This window comes from Sapajus apella, unplaced genomic scaffold (assembly GCF_009761245.1).
Source record: "Sapajus apella isolate SASKATOON/1434 unplaced genomic scaffold, GSC_monkey_1.0 scaffold82, whole genome shotgun sequence".
NCBI lineage: Eukaryota > Metazoa > Chordata > Mammalia > Primates > Cebidae > Sapajus > Sapajus apella.
In genome coordinates this window covers 8,689,862-8,706,355 of record NW_022437022.1, presented here as the reverse complement: position 1 = coordinate 8,706,355, position 16,494 = coordinate 8,689,862, and the positions used below count along the sequence as shown (strand labels likewise).

The 16,494-nt window shown below is 39.7% G+C and overlaps 1 protein-coding gene and 1 long non-coding RNA gene across 8 annotated transcripts in view; one reads left to right on the top strand and one right to left on the bottom strand.

Annotated features, from left to right (window-relative positions):
- The first annotated feature begins 251 nt into the window (after window positions 1–251).
- Window positions 252–16,494, top strand: part of LOC116533444 — a 19,398-nt gene continuing 3,155 nt past the window's right edge. Inside the window, exon 1 of the long non-coding RNA XR_004261293.1 lies at window positions 252–759. This is a non-coding gene — a long non-coding RNA (uncharacterized LOC116533444). The remainder of the gene's footprint in view (window positions 760–16,494) is intronic.
- The window catches only part of SERAC1 (serine active site containing 1), a 57,527-nt gene continuing 51,161 nt past the window's right edge, over window positions 10,129–16,494 (bottom strand). For 5 of the 7 annotated variants that reach the window (XM_032253201.1, XM_032253202.1, XM_032253198.1 and 2 more), the window contains 4 exons: window positions 14,985–15,082; window positions 13,586–13,768; window positions 12,253–12,396; window positions 10,174–10,310 (listed from right to left, as the gene is read on the bottom strand). In XM_032253201.1, coding sequence (XP_032109092.1) covers window positions 10,174–10,310; window positions 12,253–12,396; window positions 13,586–13,768; window positions 14,985–15,082 — 562 coding nt within the window. Of the gene's footprint in view, window positions 10,311–12,252; window positions 12,397–13,585; window positions 13,769–14,984; window positions 15,083–16,494 lie in introns of all 7 variants that reach the window. The other 2 variants (XM_032253195.1, XM_032253199.1) reach the window with 1 other exon arrangement.

Below are 16,494 nucleotides of genomic sequence, written 5' to 3'. Positions count from 1 at the left end.
TGCAGAAACTTCCTTTCCAAGGGAGCGGGGGAGATAGGCTTAAAACGCAGTCTCATAGAAGGCAAACTGTTTGCCTGTATCTCAATAAGATAGAGTACAAATGACACCAGGCACAATGGCTCATGCCTGTAATCCCAGCACTTTGCGAGGCCGAGGTGGGTGGATCACCTGAGGCTGGGTGTTTGAGACCAGCCTGCCCAACATGGTGAAACCCTGTCTCTACTAAAAATACAAAAATTAGCTGGGCGAGGTGGCACACGAGTGTAATCCCAGCTACTCGGGAGGTTAAGGCAGGGGAATCCCTTGAGCCTGGGAGGCAGAGGTTGCAGTGAGCTGAGACTGCACCACTGCAATCCAGCCAGAGTGCGACTCTGTCCCCCAAAAATTAAGAGTACAAATTGAGAGAGTAATTGTGAACAGAGGGTTAGGGAAGATTTGGGAGAATCACAGTATGTAGTGTTTTCCTGAGTTGATAGCTCTTTTTTTTATTTTTTATTTTTTTGAGATAGAGTCTCACTCTTTTGCCAGGCTGGAGTGCAGTGGTGTGATCTTGGATCACTGCAACCTCTGCCTCCTGGATTCAAGTGATTCTCCTGCCTCAGCCTCCCATGTAGCTGGGACTACAGGTGTGCAACACCACACCCAGCTAATTTTTGTATTTTTAGTAGAGATGGGGTTTCGCCATGTTAGCAAGGATGGACTCAATCTCTCGGCCTCATGTTCCGCCTGCCTCAGCCTCCCAAAGTGCTGGAATTACAGGTGTGAGCAACCATGTCCAGCCAATAGCTCTTTTTTTAGTGCTGAATATAATCCATTGTCTGAGTGTACCAGTTTTTCCATTCTCCTACTGAAGGACATCTTAGTTGCCTCCAAGTTTTGGCAATTATGAATAAAGCTAGTATAAACATCTGTATGTTTTGTGTGGACATAAGATTTCAGTTCATTTGGGTAAATACCAAGGAGCACAACTGCTGGATCACATGGTAAGAGAGTATGTTTGTAAGAAACTGCCAAAGTATCTTCCAAAGTGGCGGTACCATTTTGCATTCCCCCCAACAGTGAATGGGAGTTTCAGTTGCTCCACATCCACCAGATCTGGTGCTGATGGTGTTTTGGGATTCTGGCCATTCTAACAGGTATGTAGTGGTGTCTCATTTTTATTTGCAATTTCCTAATGACATGATTTTGAACATCTTGTCACATGTACATTTGGCATCTGTGTGTTGTCTTTGGTGAAGTATCTGTTCAGATATTTGGCCTAGTTTTTAAACAGACTGTTTAAACAGACTGTTGAGTTTTAAGTGTTCTTCATACATTTTGGGTAACAGTCCTTTAACAGATACATGTTTTGCAAATATTTTCTCTGAGTCTGTAGCTTATCTTCTCATTCTCTTGATGTTGTCTTTTGCAGAGTGGAAAGGAGGGTTAAGAATCTGAAAAGTAACAGAGTTGATTAATAGAAAGGATGCTGCCAATGGTAAAGATACTTCCAGAGGGCCTTAAATCACAGTTGAGGATTTTATTCTGTGTTATCATAGAAGATGGTCATAGAAACATCTGAATAAATCTGTGTGGTAGAATGGCTAAGGCTATAGGCTTTGTCTGGGCTAATAGCAACTCTTCAAAGCAACTGGAATATAGTTTAGAAATGCTATGAAGTGGACCCAACAACTTCTTCCTGAGGGATGCTTACACAAGGACCATTTATTCAGTAATAAACCATTGCTCTTGCTTCCTGAATTAGGTTCCTTAAGGGGTTATTCAATTTTATTGACATTTTCAAAGAGCAACTTTGTGATTTATATATCCTATTTTTTTTTTCTTTTTTATCTTGTATCTTTTTTTTTTTTTTAGATGGAGTCTCACTCTGTTACCAGGCTGGATGGAGTTCAGTGGCATGATCTTGGCTCATTGCAATCTCCGCCTTCCGGGTTCAAGCGATTCTCCTGCCTCAGCCTCCCAAGAACTGGGACTACAGGCGCCCACAACCACACCCAGCTAATTTTTGTATTTTTTTAGTAGACACAAGGTTTCACAGTGTTGGCCAGGATGGTCTCGATCTCCTGACCTCATGATCCACCTGCCTCAACCTCCCAAAGTGCTGAGATTACCAGTATGACCCACAGTACCTGGCCTTTTCTTTTCTTCTTAGAGCCAGGATCTTGCTCTGTCACCCAGGCTAGAGTACAGTGGCGTGATCATAGCTCACTGTAGCCTTGACATCCTAGGCTCAAATGATCCTCTCACCTAAGGTCCCAAGTAGCTGAAACTATAGGGGCATGCCACCAGGCTGGTCTCAAACTCCTGGCCTCTAGCAATCCTCCTGCCTTGGCCTCCCAAAGTGTTGGGACTATAGGTGTGGGCCACCATGCCTAGCTCCCTCTGTATTGTATTTAAAAATATTTTGCATTGGCCAGCACAGTGGCTTACGCCTGTAATCTCAGCACTTTGGGAAGCCAAGGCAGGCAAATCACTTGAGGTCTGTAGTCTGAGACCAGCCTGGCCAAACATGGGAAAAACCTGTCTCTACTACAAATGTAAAAATTAGCTGGGTGTGGTGGTACATGCCTGTGATCCCAGCGACTTGAGAGGCTGAGGCACGAGAATCGCTTGAACCTAGGAGCCGGAGGCTTCAGTGAGCCAAGATTGCGCCACAGTACTCCAGCTTGGGTGACAGAGTGAGACTCTGTCAAAAAATGTATTTTTCCTTTGTTTTTCAAACATCTTTCATTAATTTTAACTTTAATTTGGATCTGTTTTGTACTATTAATTTTGTTCTTTTCCTAATCTTAATTAAAAGTAGAACTGAGTTTTTAATTTTAGTCTTTCTCAATAATAAAAATATTTAATTAAGTTACACATCTTCCTTTGATTTTAGCTTTAACTGCACTCTATACATTTAGGCATGAAATTTTCTCCTTCTCATGAATTACTAGATTGTAATTTGTTATTTTCTCTTTGATCTATTGGTTATTTAGGAGACTGTATAATTTCCAAGTAGTTAAGGGTTTGTTTTTAATTATTTTTTTCGTATTTTAAATTGCTTACCCCTAATTTTATTGGCATGTGACCAGAGACTATGACCTAGAAAATCATCTACTTTTGAAAACGTGTTAAAGTTAGATGTGACCATGTGCAGGATTGATTTTTGAAGTGGTTTCATCAATATTTTTTTTTTTAGTCATAGGGAATGGAAGTGTGTGTGTGTGTGTGTGTGTGTGTGTGTGTGTGTGTGTAACTGATTTGCTGTTAATTACACTCTACCTGCTGGAAAAGGTCTTTGTGCAAGGGAGATCTGTGGGCGGTGGTGAAGGCTCTAGTGCTAGTTCCAAAGTGATGCCCTCGTCCTCTCCTACCAGGATTCCTTAGATGTTGCTGAATAAATGTTTCACCATTTGTTGTAAACCTTTTGGTCAATCTCTGGAGATGCCGAATGATTGCTTTTGCTAATTTTGACCAGTTTAATAGATGTCTTTCTGGGGAAGAGGTTTCCCTGAGCCTCTCATGTGGCTGTTCTGGAATGTAGCCCCTCTGGACTCTCCGTGTTCTGTCCCATTGGCCTCCTTGTCTATCCGTGTGCCAATACAACATTGTCTTATTTTATTTAACTTTGATATCTGATAAGCACTCCTACCATATTCTCTTTAAGAGTATCTTGGCTATTTTTGAGTTTTTGTATTTTTATATCAATTTTAAAATTAATCCAAGTTCCATTTTTAAAAACCTGTTGGAATTTTTGGGACTGCATGGAATAGAATAGATGGCTTTACAGTATTGAGTCTTCAGTCCAAGAACCCAGCACATCTCTTCATTTAAGGTTTTCCTTGATGTTTCTTAGTTTTTAACTTGTTATAAAAAATTTCAGACATACATGAAATCAGAGGGAGCAGTCTGGACTCTCGTATATGTCACCTAAATTTAACAATAATACTTTGCTATATTTGCTTTATATATTTTTCCTTTGCTGAAATATTTTAAAGCAATTCTGCTATCATACTTAACTCCCGATACTTTCAATGTGTATCTCATTTTCTTTCATAATCTTAATGTCATTATATTTAACAATAATTCTTATTTTAAAATTCATTTGCTATTTTTTGCTAGTATACTTATATATGGATGTTTTTATATTGACTGTATCAGCAACCTTGCCAAACTCTCAAAATTCTAACAATTTACTGTATTTTGATATACCTAATATGCCATCATTTATCAGATCTACCACTTATGTACCATCATTCTTAAGAATGCGTCTAAATTATGACTCAAGATCTATTGTGAGATGCAGCCCAATTCCAGAGATGTTCAAATATTGTAAAATGTGTCTTGGAATTGACAAGACATGGTATCTGTGGATTCTTTTGGATTTTCTATATAAATAATCGTATCACCAGCAAACAATTTTGTTTATTCCTTTCTCATCCTTGTATCTTTGTGTCTTTTTCTTGCCTAAAGAGTTGGCTAGGACATTTAGTACAATGTTAAACATGCTGATAGTAGGCATTCTTGTGTTATTCCTGTTCTCAGAGGGAAGGTGTTAATATTTTTACCACTAAGTATTGTTTATTGTTGTTGTTTTCTTTAAATATCCTTTATTGAGAAAATTCTCTTCCTGGCTTGCTAAGTTTATCTTTTGCATGAATAGTGGTTAAATTTTATCAGATATTTTGTGTGTGTTGCAATGATTATCATTTTTCCTTTCATTTAATGTGGTGAATTACACTGATTGATTTTTCAATACCAATCAAACCTTGCATTCATTGTGTAACTCCAACTTGGGCAGATTATTTTATCCTCAAATATTGCTGCATTTAGCTTGTCAATATTTTTGCTTGGGATTTTTGCAGCTACATCCATAAGTGAGAGCGGCTTGTAACTTTCCCTTTTTTATACTGTCATTGAATGGTTTTGGTATCAATGTTTTGTTAACCTCATAAAATGAGCTGGGGACAACACTCTTTTAACTGGAAGAACTTGATAATTTTGGAACTGTTTCCTCCTTAAACTTCTCGTAGATCTTACCAGTCAAGTTCTGTCTAGGTTTGTTCTAAGCTAATTTTAAGACATAAAATATAGGTCATAAACGTTCTCTGATGATTTTCAGCAATAAGAATACACTGATAATCTCAAAGTAATAAATATGGCTAGTCCTTCCTGACCAGTAAGGAATAGTGTATGGAATTCACTTGGGCCTATAGTTTCTGAGATTTTAAAATCACTTATTCTATTCCTTTTATAGGTATAAAACTGTGTAACAGTTTTCTACTTCATGGGCAAGTTGGGTAAGCTGTATTTTCCTTGGAGTTTTCTATTAAAAATTTAATAATATTGGCCTAAAGTATTTATTAATATCCTCTTTTCTTTTAATGTGTGCATTGTAGTGATAGTTCCTCTTCACTCCTATTATTGGCAATTTGTGCCTTTTTTTACTTGATTGTGCAATGGTTTGTCAACTATTAGTCTTTTCAAATAATCAGCTTCTAGTTTTGCAGAGATTCTATGTTTTTTTCTATTTCATTTATGTTTTTTAAAAATCCTTCCACCTATTTTCTTTGTTTTTATTTCACTGTTCATTTTTCTTCATTTGACCATATGAGCTAAGTAAGTATTGACCATCTGGTCAAATGTGATAAGAACATATATTCTCTATTCCTTGGATACAGTATAGGGCTCTAAATATTCCAGCAGGCCAAGAAAGGTGTGTTAAAAATCTCCTGTGGCGTCTGTCTCTTTTTGTAGTTTTCTCCATTTTTGTATAATTTTTACACCATGTACTCACATTCATACACAATTAAAATTTACCATTTTCCTAGTGTATTTAATCTTTTTGTTTTCTTGAGACGGAGTCTTGCTCTGTTGCCCAGGCTGACGTGCAATGACATGATGTTGGCTCACTGCAATCTCCATCTCCCAGGTTCAAGCGATTCTCCTGTTTCAGCCTTCCAAGTAGGTGGGATTACAAGTGCATGTAACCACAACTGGCTAATTTTTAATGTATGTATGTATGTATTTATGTATATATGTATGTATGTATTTAGAGATGGAGTCTAGTTTTGTCGCCCAGGTTGGAATGCAGTGGCATGTCTCTGCTCACTGCAACCTCCGCCTCCCAGGTTCAAGCAATTCTCCTGCCACAGTGTCTAAAGTAGCTGGGATTACAGGCACCCACCACCATGCCTGTATTTTTAGTATTTCTAGTAGAATTTTTGTATTTTCAGTAAAATTTTCTTAATTTTAGTAGAGATGGGGTTGTGCCATGTTGGTCAGACTGGTCTCGAACTCCTGACCTCAAGTGATCCACCAGTCTCAGCCTCCCAAAGTGTACCACATCAGGCCTGAATTTAATCTTTTACCACTATGAAGTAAGCCTCTTATGGCAGACTCTTTTTACTGTCTATGTCCTTCGCCTCTCTTCTATATTTTCTACCTTTAGTTTCTCTGCGCTACATTCTGAATACTTTCTCTTTCTGACCTCTCTTCCAGTTCACACACTTTGTTCAGGTGTAATCTAATTTCAACTAGTTTCCTTGTCTCAAATGTATTTCTAAGTTGAATCTGTTTGAGACTTTCTAAAATCTAAGTCATTATATAAGCCTGTTTATGAAGATATTTCAACCTTGTGTTTAAAAAAAAAAAGCTAAGCATAGTTGTTTTGTTTCTATTAATTTTTTTGGCAGAGGCGTCTGTTCTGCTACTGTTCTCATTCATGGTATCTTATTTCCTTGTATGCCTGGTTATCTTTATTCACTGATTATGGCATTTGAAAAACTATTTGTAGGAATAATTTAAAGGCTGGGGTGACTGTATCTTCCTAATTTGCTTCTGTCAGATGCCTGGAGACACTACCAGTCTGGAATCCTCTTAACTCAAGTGGTGGGCTTGAGATTCCTTGAATCACCCAGGAGTCATGAGCACAGTATGTTGCTTCTAGGTCATCCTTACTTTGTGTAATAGCCCTTTGCAGTCCCAGTTTAATATATTTGGGACTATCAGACTCTCTTGGCAAGCCCTGGTCTTTAACTTCTGTCCCTCTTACCTTGGGAATTTGCCAAAACCATAGCTCCATTTCTTGCTTGCTTCTTTTGGCTCTGCGAATGACCTCAAAGTGGGACCTTGTACAAAGAGACCCATCTAAAGAGGTAAAGTGGGATCAGAAATACAAATCCCTGCTCTATGCTCCAAGCCATAAGCTGGAAGAGGACAAGCCTTTTAAAAATTATCTGGTGAGCTGTGATTGTGCCACTGTACTCCAGCCTGGGTGACAGAGAGAGACCCTGTCTCAAATAAATAAACAAATATTATATTATCTGCCCACAGGGGACTTGCTTTTTGTCTGTATACAGGGGCTGCCAAATATGTGAGTGGCACCCTTGCTTCAAGCCAACATAGTCTGCTTTCTGGTCTCCTCTTCAGTTTGTCTTTTTCTGGACTCTATTTCCTCTTTTTTTTTTTTTTTGAGATGAAGTCTTGCTCTGTCACCCAGATTGGAACCCAGTGGCATGATCTCAGCTCACTGCAACCTCCACCTCCTGGGTTCAAGTGATTCTCCTGTCTCAGCCTCCCAAGTAGCTGAAATTACAGGTGCGTGCCACCATGCCCGGATAATTTTTATATTTTTAATAGAGACGGGGTTTCACCATGTTGGCCAGGCTGGTCTCAAGCTTCTGACCTCAGGTGATCTGCCCGCCTCGGCCTCCCAAAGTGCTGGGATTACAGGCGTGAGCCACCACGCCCTGCCTCTGGACTCTATTTCTATAGATAAAATAATGATTTATTTCTCCCAACAAATCATTATTTTCTTCATAGCTCTTTGATCATTAAAGACATTTCATCTAGATTCTGTAATTGTTCTCCTAAACATATCTACGCCTTCTCCCCATGTTATGACATCAGCTAGTACACTCGTTGTTAGCAACTGTCATATTTACTATATCTATATAATAAAATAACTGGGTTTTGCTAGGTTGTTGTATAATCAAACAATTAGGTATTGATGGGGTGTACTGATGACCCATTTACCTTGAGATGCTGCACTCCAGTTTTAGCTTTGACTATCCCAATCTACAGAAGTCCACCATCTTCAAAATGTTAAGCATAGACTTACCATTTGACCAGCAATTCCACCCAAGAGAATCAAAAAATCTATCCACACAAAAATCTGTACACAGATAATCATGGTAGCATTATTTATCATAGACAAAAAATGAATAGAACCTACATGTCCATCAGCTGATGAATGGATAAAGAAAACATAGCATATCATACAGTGGAGTAACTTTGGCCATAAAAAGCAATGACATACTGATACATGCTATATCATAAATGAACCTTGAAAACATGCTAATGGAAGGCAGAGAGGACCACATATTGTATGATTCCATTTACATAAAATGCCCAGATCCATAGAGACAGAAAATAGATTAGTGTTTACCACAGGCTGGGGAAAGCAGCGGTGGGAAATGACTACTAATGGGTATGGGAATTCCCTAATTCTTCTGGGAACGATGAAATATTCTGAAATTAGATAGCCATGATGTTGCAAAACTCAGTGAACTATACTAAAAACCACTGAATTGAGGCTGGACACAGTGGCTCAGACCTATAATCATAGCACTTTGGGAGGCCGAAGTAGGAGGATGGCTTGAGACCAGGAGTTTGTGGCCTGGGCAACATGGTGAGACCTCGTCCTACAAAAAAAGTTTTGTTTTTTTTTTTTTTTTTAATTAGCCAGGTGTGGTGGCATGTGCCTGTAGTCCTAGCTGCTTGGGAGGCTGAAGCAAAAGGATCTCTTGAGCCCAGGAGTTTGTGGTTACAATGAGCTATGATCATGCCACTGTACTCCAGCCTGGGCAACAGAGTGAGACCATGTCTCTAAACAAACAAAAAAACCCAATGAATTGTATACTTTAAAACAGTGAATCTTATGGTATGTAAATGATACCTCAATAATGCTGTTACTCTAACAAAGTCATCAACATGATTTCCTACTTCTCCCATGCTATAGAGGTCAATTAACACCACTTACAAATGAGCAAGGAAAAAAGGTTTATTTAGCCCAAGAGAATCTGAGAATCTCGATAGTAAGAATTGCTAATCCATATAATGGCTGAGAATAGTTTTATTTCATACTCTGATGAATCATAGATTAGCTACTTTATCTTTAGGACAAATTCCAAGCATAGGTAACTATAGTCTGGAAAGAGTTATTATAAGCTAAAATTTTTCTAAAAAAGAAAAAGATTTGTTCTCAGCAATATTAAAATAGATACAAGGAACTGACCCATGCATGAGAATAGGTCTAGCAAAGTTAACACCAGTAATAATGTGTCAGATAAAAGGTAGAAATGAGGCTGGGCGCGGTGACTCACACCTGTAATCCCAGCACTTTGGGAGGCCAAGGCGGGCAGATCACAAGGTGAGGAGATCAAGACCATCCTGGCTAACTTGGTGAAACCCCATCTCTACTAAAAATACAAAAAATTAGCCGGGTGTGGTGGCGCTCGCCTGTAGTCCCAGCTACTCAAGAGGCTGAAGCAGGAGAATCGCTTGAACCCCAGAGGCAGAGGCTTCAGTGAGCTGAGATCACGCCACTGCACTCCAGCATGGGTGACAGACTGAGACTCTGTCTCCAAAAACAAAAAAAACTGAAAGTTAAAAACTAAAAGTTTAAAAAATTGACACGTTTTAAAAATTTACCTCAAATCAATACCCAGAACTAAGAGAGTCTTGAATGTTCTAGTTCTTTCTTCTCTCCATTTTAGGTACTCTCCTAATAGCATTTTTATGGTAAGTTGAGTTAATGGTGGCTCTCCCCTCAGAACCTGCCGTGCCCTTCCTGGATGCACCGGAAAAGTCACAGGTGGAAAAGGACATTCTATCACAGCAGCTTTGCTCCAGTCACCAGGCCCAACACTCTGAACCATAAAATGGCACAAAGGGACTCCTGTATACCAAAGGAACCCAATCCAGCCCTTCCTTTTGTGCCTGCCACTTCCGCGTTGGTGCTTTATAGCGCTTGAAGGGAGAACAATGTTCTGTAATCTGCAACATACTCCAGACCATGTTGACGCTATGATCACTAGGTTTGCATGATTGCTTAGAGCTTAAAAAGAGAAGCAGAACACCAAGTTTCTTGCATTGAACTCACATATGAAAATTGGAAGAGGACAACTGTTAGTTTTCAAGGTCTTTGGCTAAAGTTTCACGGATGAATTGTAAAGTACGTTGGTACAAAAAAGCATCCTTTTTCTTTGGCTTACAAATGTTCAAATGGTTAACATCCACAGGAATTAGATCTCCAATGCCTAAATCTGAAGAAAACAGAAAAGTCAATAAACCTAAGTAAAAATATAAGCTTTCCCCTTGGCAATACTGAAAGAGGCCAAATGGGTAGTTCTAGATATTGCTTTGGTTGTGACAAGGGACTCTTAAAAGATAAAGGAACTTGAAGCTTGATTGTAGCTAAACTACATTTGATAAAACATGCAGGAATGGATTTTCAGTCAGTATAACGATAATTTTATGCTTTCCATAAACTTTGTGTGTGTGTTCTGGCCTACTTCCTTAGTTCACAGCGAGCAGACAGCACTAGCATCTTCAAAACCTTCTTACACTTGTGGGTTATTTCTAAGTTACTCAGAGTTTCTGTTATAAATTTCCTAATAAGCTCCTTTGTCCTGATGAAATGAATGGGAATGTCTCACATGGGATTCATTATAAACCTAAATCCCAATGATCAGTTCCAGAGTAAAAATGATTCAGTGCTTGAGATATTTCAGGCTAACAAAGTCCCCCTGTGTGGAAGCAATAAGAGGTACTAGTGAGGCCACCTCGGTAAGGAATGCAGGTGGCAGTCATAAAGAAAGAAGAGTCTCTCGGTAACAGTATTAGGACAAGGCTATGCCACTTCAAGCAGCTGGTCTATGATATTAACTTTGCTTTTGGGCTGCGCATATTGGCTTACACCAGTAATCCCAGCATTTTGGAAGGCCAAGGCAGAAGGACTGCTTAAGGCCAGGAATTTGAGACCAGCCTGGGCAACAGAGCAAGACCCCATCTATACAAAAAATTTAAAAATGAGACAGGTGTAGTGGTGTGCACCTGTGGTCCTGACTACTCAAGAGGCTGAAGTGGGAGGATCGCTTGAGCCCAGGAGTTTGAGGCTGCCGTGAGCTATGATAGTACCACTGAACTCCAGCCTGGATGACAAAGTGAGACTCTGTCTCTTAAAAACAAAAACAAAAAACTCTGCTGTTGCTTCAAGCTTCCAAAGTCCTTTTTAATAACATCTGGCAGCTGTTCCCTGGAACTCTTCAAGTTCTTCAACTACTAAATAGTAACTCCTCACCCTATTGCATATTACATTAAGATAAAACTTTTTTCACTTCTCCTGCAAAGTATGACATATTTTTCATTTTCTTTAGATAACATATAATGAAGTTAGGACAAAACTCATTATGTAGACAAAAGAACCCTCTGGCAAGCACTCCAGATGCACACTGTGCCTAGCTTGAAGGACCCACGATGTGGCTGGGCACCACCAGGACAGCACCTACACCAGCCTCAGAGTGAGAAAGAGGTTCCCAGAGATAACCAGCAAGCTGAAGACGTGGCCAGGTGAGGCAAAAGCAATTCAGTGGTGGAATGTACGGGGTATGTACTCTGTACAGAGTAATAGAGGAGGCTATGAAGACAGTTAAGATCTAGCAACTCTTCCCTCAAAGAATCTTTAAGACATTACATGACACTAGAGAGCTGGCATTGGCCATTTCTCTCAACCCCAGGATCATGAAGAGATTGTGTTTCAACACTAGTTTTTCCGATTGGAATATTTCTTGGAGCTTTATTATTCCCCATGGATCTTCTATTTACGAAAGCTTCCACACTTCTAGTTGATCTTCTTAAGGGTTCTACATGCAAATATCAGTCTAATAAATGCCCCTTTCAATCTAGCTGATAGAAGAGCGTGCTTTCTTTACTACCATAGAGTTCACTGTTGATGACTTAACTTAGAGTTAACCAATTAACCCTTCTCATCTAATCAGTTACATAAAGGGTGGGGAGAGGTAATGCCTGAATTATGTTTACAGAGAAATTTAATTCTATTGCTGAAAATAATAACAGAATTCAAATCTAGATCTTCATGAGCTATCTCCTAAAACTGAGAACCTGGATATAAAAATTGTTGTTTACAATTAAATTCTAGGTACAATTAAGCATCTAATAGCCAACAAGTTTCAAAAGAGTGAATACCTGCTGATTCCACAGGCACCACATGGAGCTTAATCATGCTGCCAATGTAAGTTGGTAGTGTTTCCACAAAATTCAGCACCTGGAAGTTTTTGTCTTTAGCCAACTCCAGAAAGTCATCTTGTAGCTTTTTAAGCGCAGGAGAATCTGTAAAATTATACAGAACAAGACTGTGACAAGTTGTTTACCCAATTCATAATAAAATGCATTAAACTTTCAAATGTAGAGGAAATTAGAATTCTGATTCAAGATGGTGGCTTGAGTACACATGTTTATTTTCTCCCCTGCCAAGAAGATAAGATTCAAGGAAAAAGCTAAGACCAAGAACTGACAGGACAGTCAGCAGCAGGAGAGGCTTTATCACATTACTGGGGGTAGGAAGCAGTTCCCAGGGCAGTCTGGTTGTGTGGGACCACAGGCATCCACCAGTGTGATGATGGTACCACTACACCCACCCCAAAGCCCAGCCTCCCATCAAAAAGCCTGTCTACAATCACAGAGTGCCTGTCCCTTCCCATCCGTCACCCTCACATATGAAAGGGCAACCAAGAGGCACCAGATAGGCCTATGACCTAAAAGAGCGGATCAGATAAGCAAACAGAAAAGCTGGCCACAGAAAAAGCAGCTAGATGAGGAACAGAAGGGAACTCACAAACCCTCTACTTAGGATCTTTAGAATTATTCGAAAAGATAAAGGGGCCACAAGACAAGTGGACCTGAGTGCAGAACAACCAGGGCACAGGAAAGAAGGCACATGTGGAAAACAAAATCTGACTCCACAAAAGTAAAGTCCAACAACAGAAGGTTTAGAAAAAAAAAATAGATTCTCCATAAGTGGAACAAAGAGAAAATATGAGCAAAAAGACACCTAGTATATTTAGGCTCGAGCCAGGGAGTCCAAATTCTGATTCACAGGTGTTCCAGAGAGAAAACTGCTTATTATTCAAAACAAATAGAGTACTCTAAAATTAAAACTAACAATCTCAAAGTTTAATTTACATTTTAACAGTTGATGATTTTCCACTCATGGGGAAAAGCCATTTATCAGTAATTAGGAATAATATTTAAAAGCAAAACATTATGTGATTTTTCTAATTTTAAGTATTTAAGATAATATTAAAATTATAATGCTTGCGTAAATAATGGCTTAAGAACAAAATGAGAAGCTATCAAAGAAAAATCAAGCCCAAGCCCCAAATCTTCCATGAATAGTCTAAACACAATTATATACAAATTATAAATGAGATAATATATTCAAGGAAGAAACTGTTTTTTTTCTTTTCTGTATAACTGAAGTTAATATAACCCCAATTTCCTTTATGACAGAAAGTATTACCTTTGCTGAGTTCTTTGACTTCCAAAGAGGGAAAGAGAAGATAGCGAACATTAACAGAGTATTCAGCCAAATGTGATCCATGATGAGGGACACTGTAAAAAATTATTCCTCTGGTATTGTTGATAACAGTACTCATTTCTGGCTTCTTAGAGGCTTCCAACAGCATCTTTTTGACAAGAAGACCTAGCCACAGACAAGGAAGAACATGCATAAGCTATTTTCCTTCCCTCTATTACTGTAAAAAAAAAAAAAAAAAAAAAAAAAAGGCCAAATAAGAAATACATAAAAAGAGATGCTTTCTTTTTAAAAATGGTTTAAACAATAATTCTCAGTACCGTAGTATAAGAAAGAGGGCCTTAAAATATTAACACTTCATCATACTCCTGATCCTTATAGTGCAAGTCTACAAACAGGTAAGATTCTAGAAACCCATTCATAGGGCAGATCCTCGTCTCACAGGATCTACTGTCCCACTGCAGGAACGTGAGGCACACAGCACTGGGAGCTCCCTGAGGACATGCGTGTGCTGTGGCTAGTCTCTCAGCCTGCCATGACGGCCCGCTAATGACCACACTGTTAGGACGGTGCTGTGATCCCACAGCACACAGTCCCCCATGGAGAACACAGGGAAATGTTTCATGGGAACTGTTTCTCGGGAGATGCCTTCTCTTCCATCCCCCTACCCTGGGTTTGGAACCAATAATGAAACACAAAGATCTCAAAGATGATGACAGTGGGTCTTTGAGGACACAAAGGGCTACACCCACCTTTGTCTCAGCAAAAATCCCTGCCTCAGAGGCAATCCTAAATGCTTCACCAGATAAACTAGGCCCAATACTATACTGCAGAAAGGCCTTCTGCAAGGTGGGTGGTGAAAATTTCAGACTGGACTCAGGGAGTCACAGGGGAGGCAGTTCCATAAGCAACCACTAGGACCCCAAGAACAGACACTCAATTACACCTGCACCTCAGCAGCTCTGGGCCTGGTGTGAACAGGTACCCAAGGTCTGGGTCTATGGGCACTAAAGTGACCACAGACTCTGCAATGGTGAAGGGGAGCAGGAAAGAATAAAGGGGCACCGTTGGGGCCACCCAGGAATGCTGAGGCATGTTTATGAGGTGGTGTATATGAAACGGGCTGCTTCTCAACGTTTATTCATTATCACTATGCGAAAGCACTACGCTGGTCTGTAACAGGTTGCCCCTTTCTAGAGAAAGGGATGGCACAGAACAAGAGTAGTAATTCAAAAACTACTAGTCATAGCCACACGGATTAATTTAGCGGAGGGCAAGGGGGTCACTATTAAGTAAAACGGAAAGATACAGTAACTTTAGGTTGGCCACAGTGGCTGAAAATCACATCACAACAGTCACTTCACAAAGTTGAAGCTGCACTTACCTCCCATGCTATGTGATATCCAAACCACCGGCCTATCCCCAACACCAGCAGCTCTGAGCTTCCTGAGAAGTTCATTGCTTCTGAATGCAATGGACCTTCTAAACAAAACAAAAACAGCAGGCATGACACGAGGCTATCGATACTCTCAATTTGTTATCTAATTTTTAGAGTTAAGAACTTTGTCTCCAGGACGAATGCTACATTTAGGGTTAGAAATATCCCTATTCTCTCTGCTTAGTTACTTGAACTCCTGGCCTCAAGCAATCCTCCCACCTCGGCCTCCCAAAGCACTAGGATTACAGGCAAAAGCTACCACATCTGGGATTTCTCTGCTCAGCTCCTGAAATAGTTCATTCTCTATTTGTAACTTATTAACACTGGCATAATTAGGAACATCTAAGCTCAGAATAGGCCATTCATTTACTACATGAACACTGTTGGAGCATCTGTGTCAGGCAACTTTTCAGGTCAAACTTGGGTCTCCCTGCAACCACTCCCCAACACTTAGGATATAGATGTTCTTTCTCATCCAAGGCCTGACAATGAAAGTATCACCAAAGACTGTGGTCTCTCGTGAGTTTCGGTTCTACTGGTAGTTATGCTGCAAATATTAAGCTTTCGTAATTTTGGTTTATTCTTTAGAAATACTAGGATGCTATTTAAAAATATTAGGATGAGTCAAGTTTATTACAACTTATTCCTTCCAATGCATGTTTTTATAACTAGCATAAACAGGATGCTATTAGAATCAGAGAATTCAAAATAAGTAATTTTCAAACTAAAGAGGAACTACAAAACTCTCTAGTCTGGTAGTTTCAAGCTGTTTATTTGTAGACACATTTCTTCAAAATAAGGGTTCTCCAGAGCTCCTCTGGTTGAAATGGGGAGGAAGACCTGGGGTCTTGCCCGCTCACCTTGACACCCTTCTTAGGCACCTATGACAGGTCCATTCAGAAAGCAGTTTGATAACACTGATTTAGACCAACTCTCTCAATCTGTAGACAGAGCTTCCCAGAGAAGTTAACTGACTGGTCTAAGTCTGTACAGCAAATCAAAGGTAGGATACTGCTACTCTCAGTCCAGTAACTCTGAAATCCAGCACTCCTTCTCATGTATACTGCTGGCACAGAGGACACACAAGGGATAGAGCAGCTGATATTTCTCAGGATCTTTCTCTTTGCTTCCTTTAGCCAGTATGATTGAGGACACAAGAGCAAAAAACATCACTTTTACTTCTGATAGAAAAGGAGACTTTGCTAGAGAATCCATGGTCCTTAGCTATGAGAATAGTTGTAAATGAACATGTTAGCAGCTCTACTATTCCATTGCTTATTGAGAGCAAACTCCTTCTAGAAGGAAGAGGAAAAAGATTGTTTGTTTTCATAAGAAAATCCTGGCCGGGCGCGGTGGCTCAAGCCTGTAATCCCAGCACTTTGGGAGGCCGAGGCGGGTGGATCACGAGCTCAAGAGATCGAGACCATCCTGGTCAACATGGTGAAACCCCGTCTCT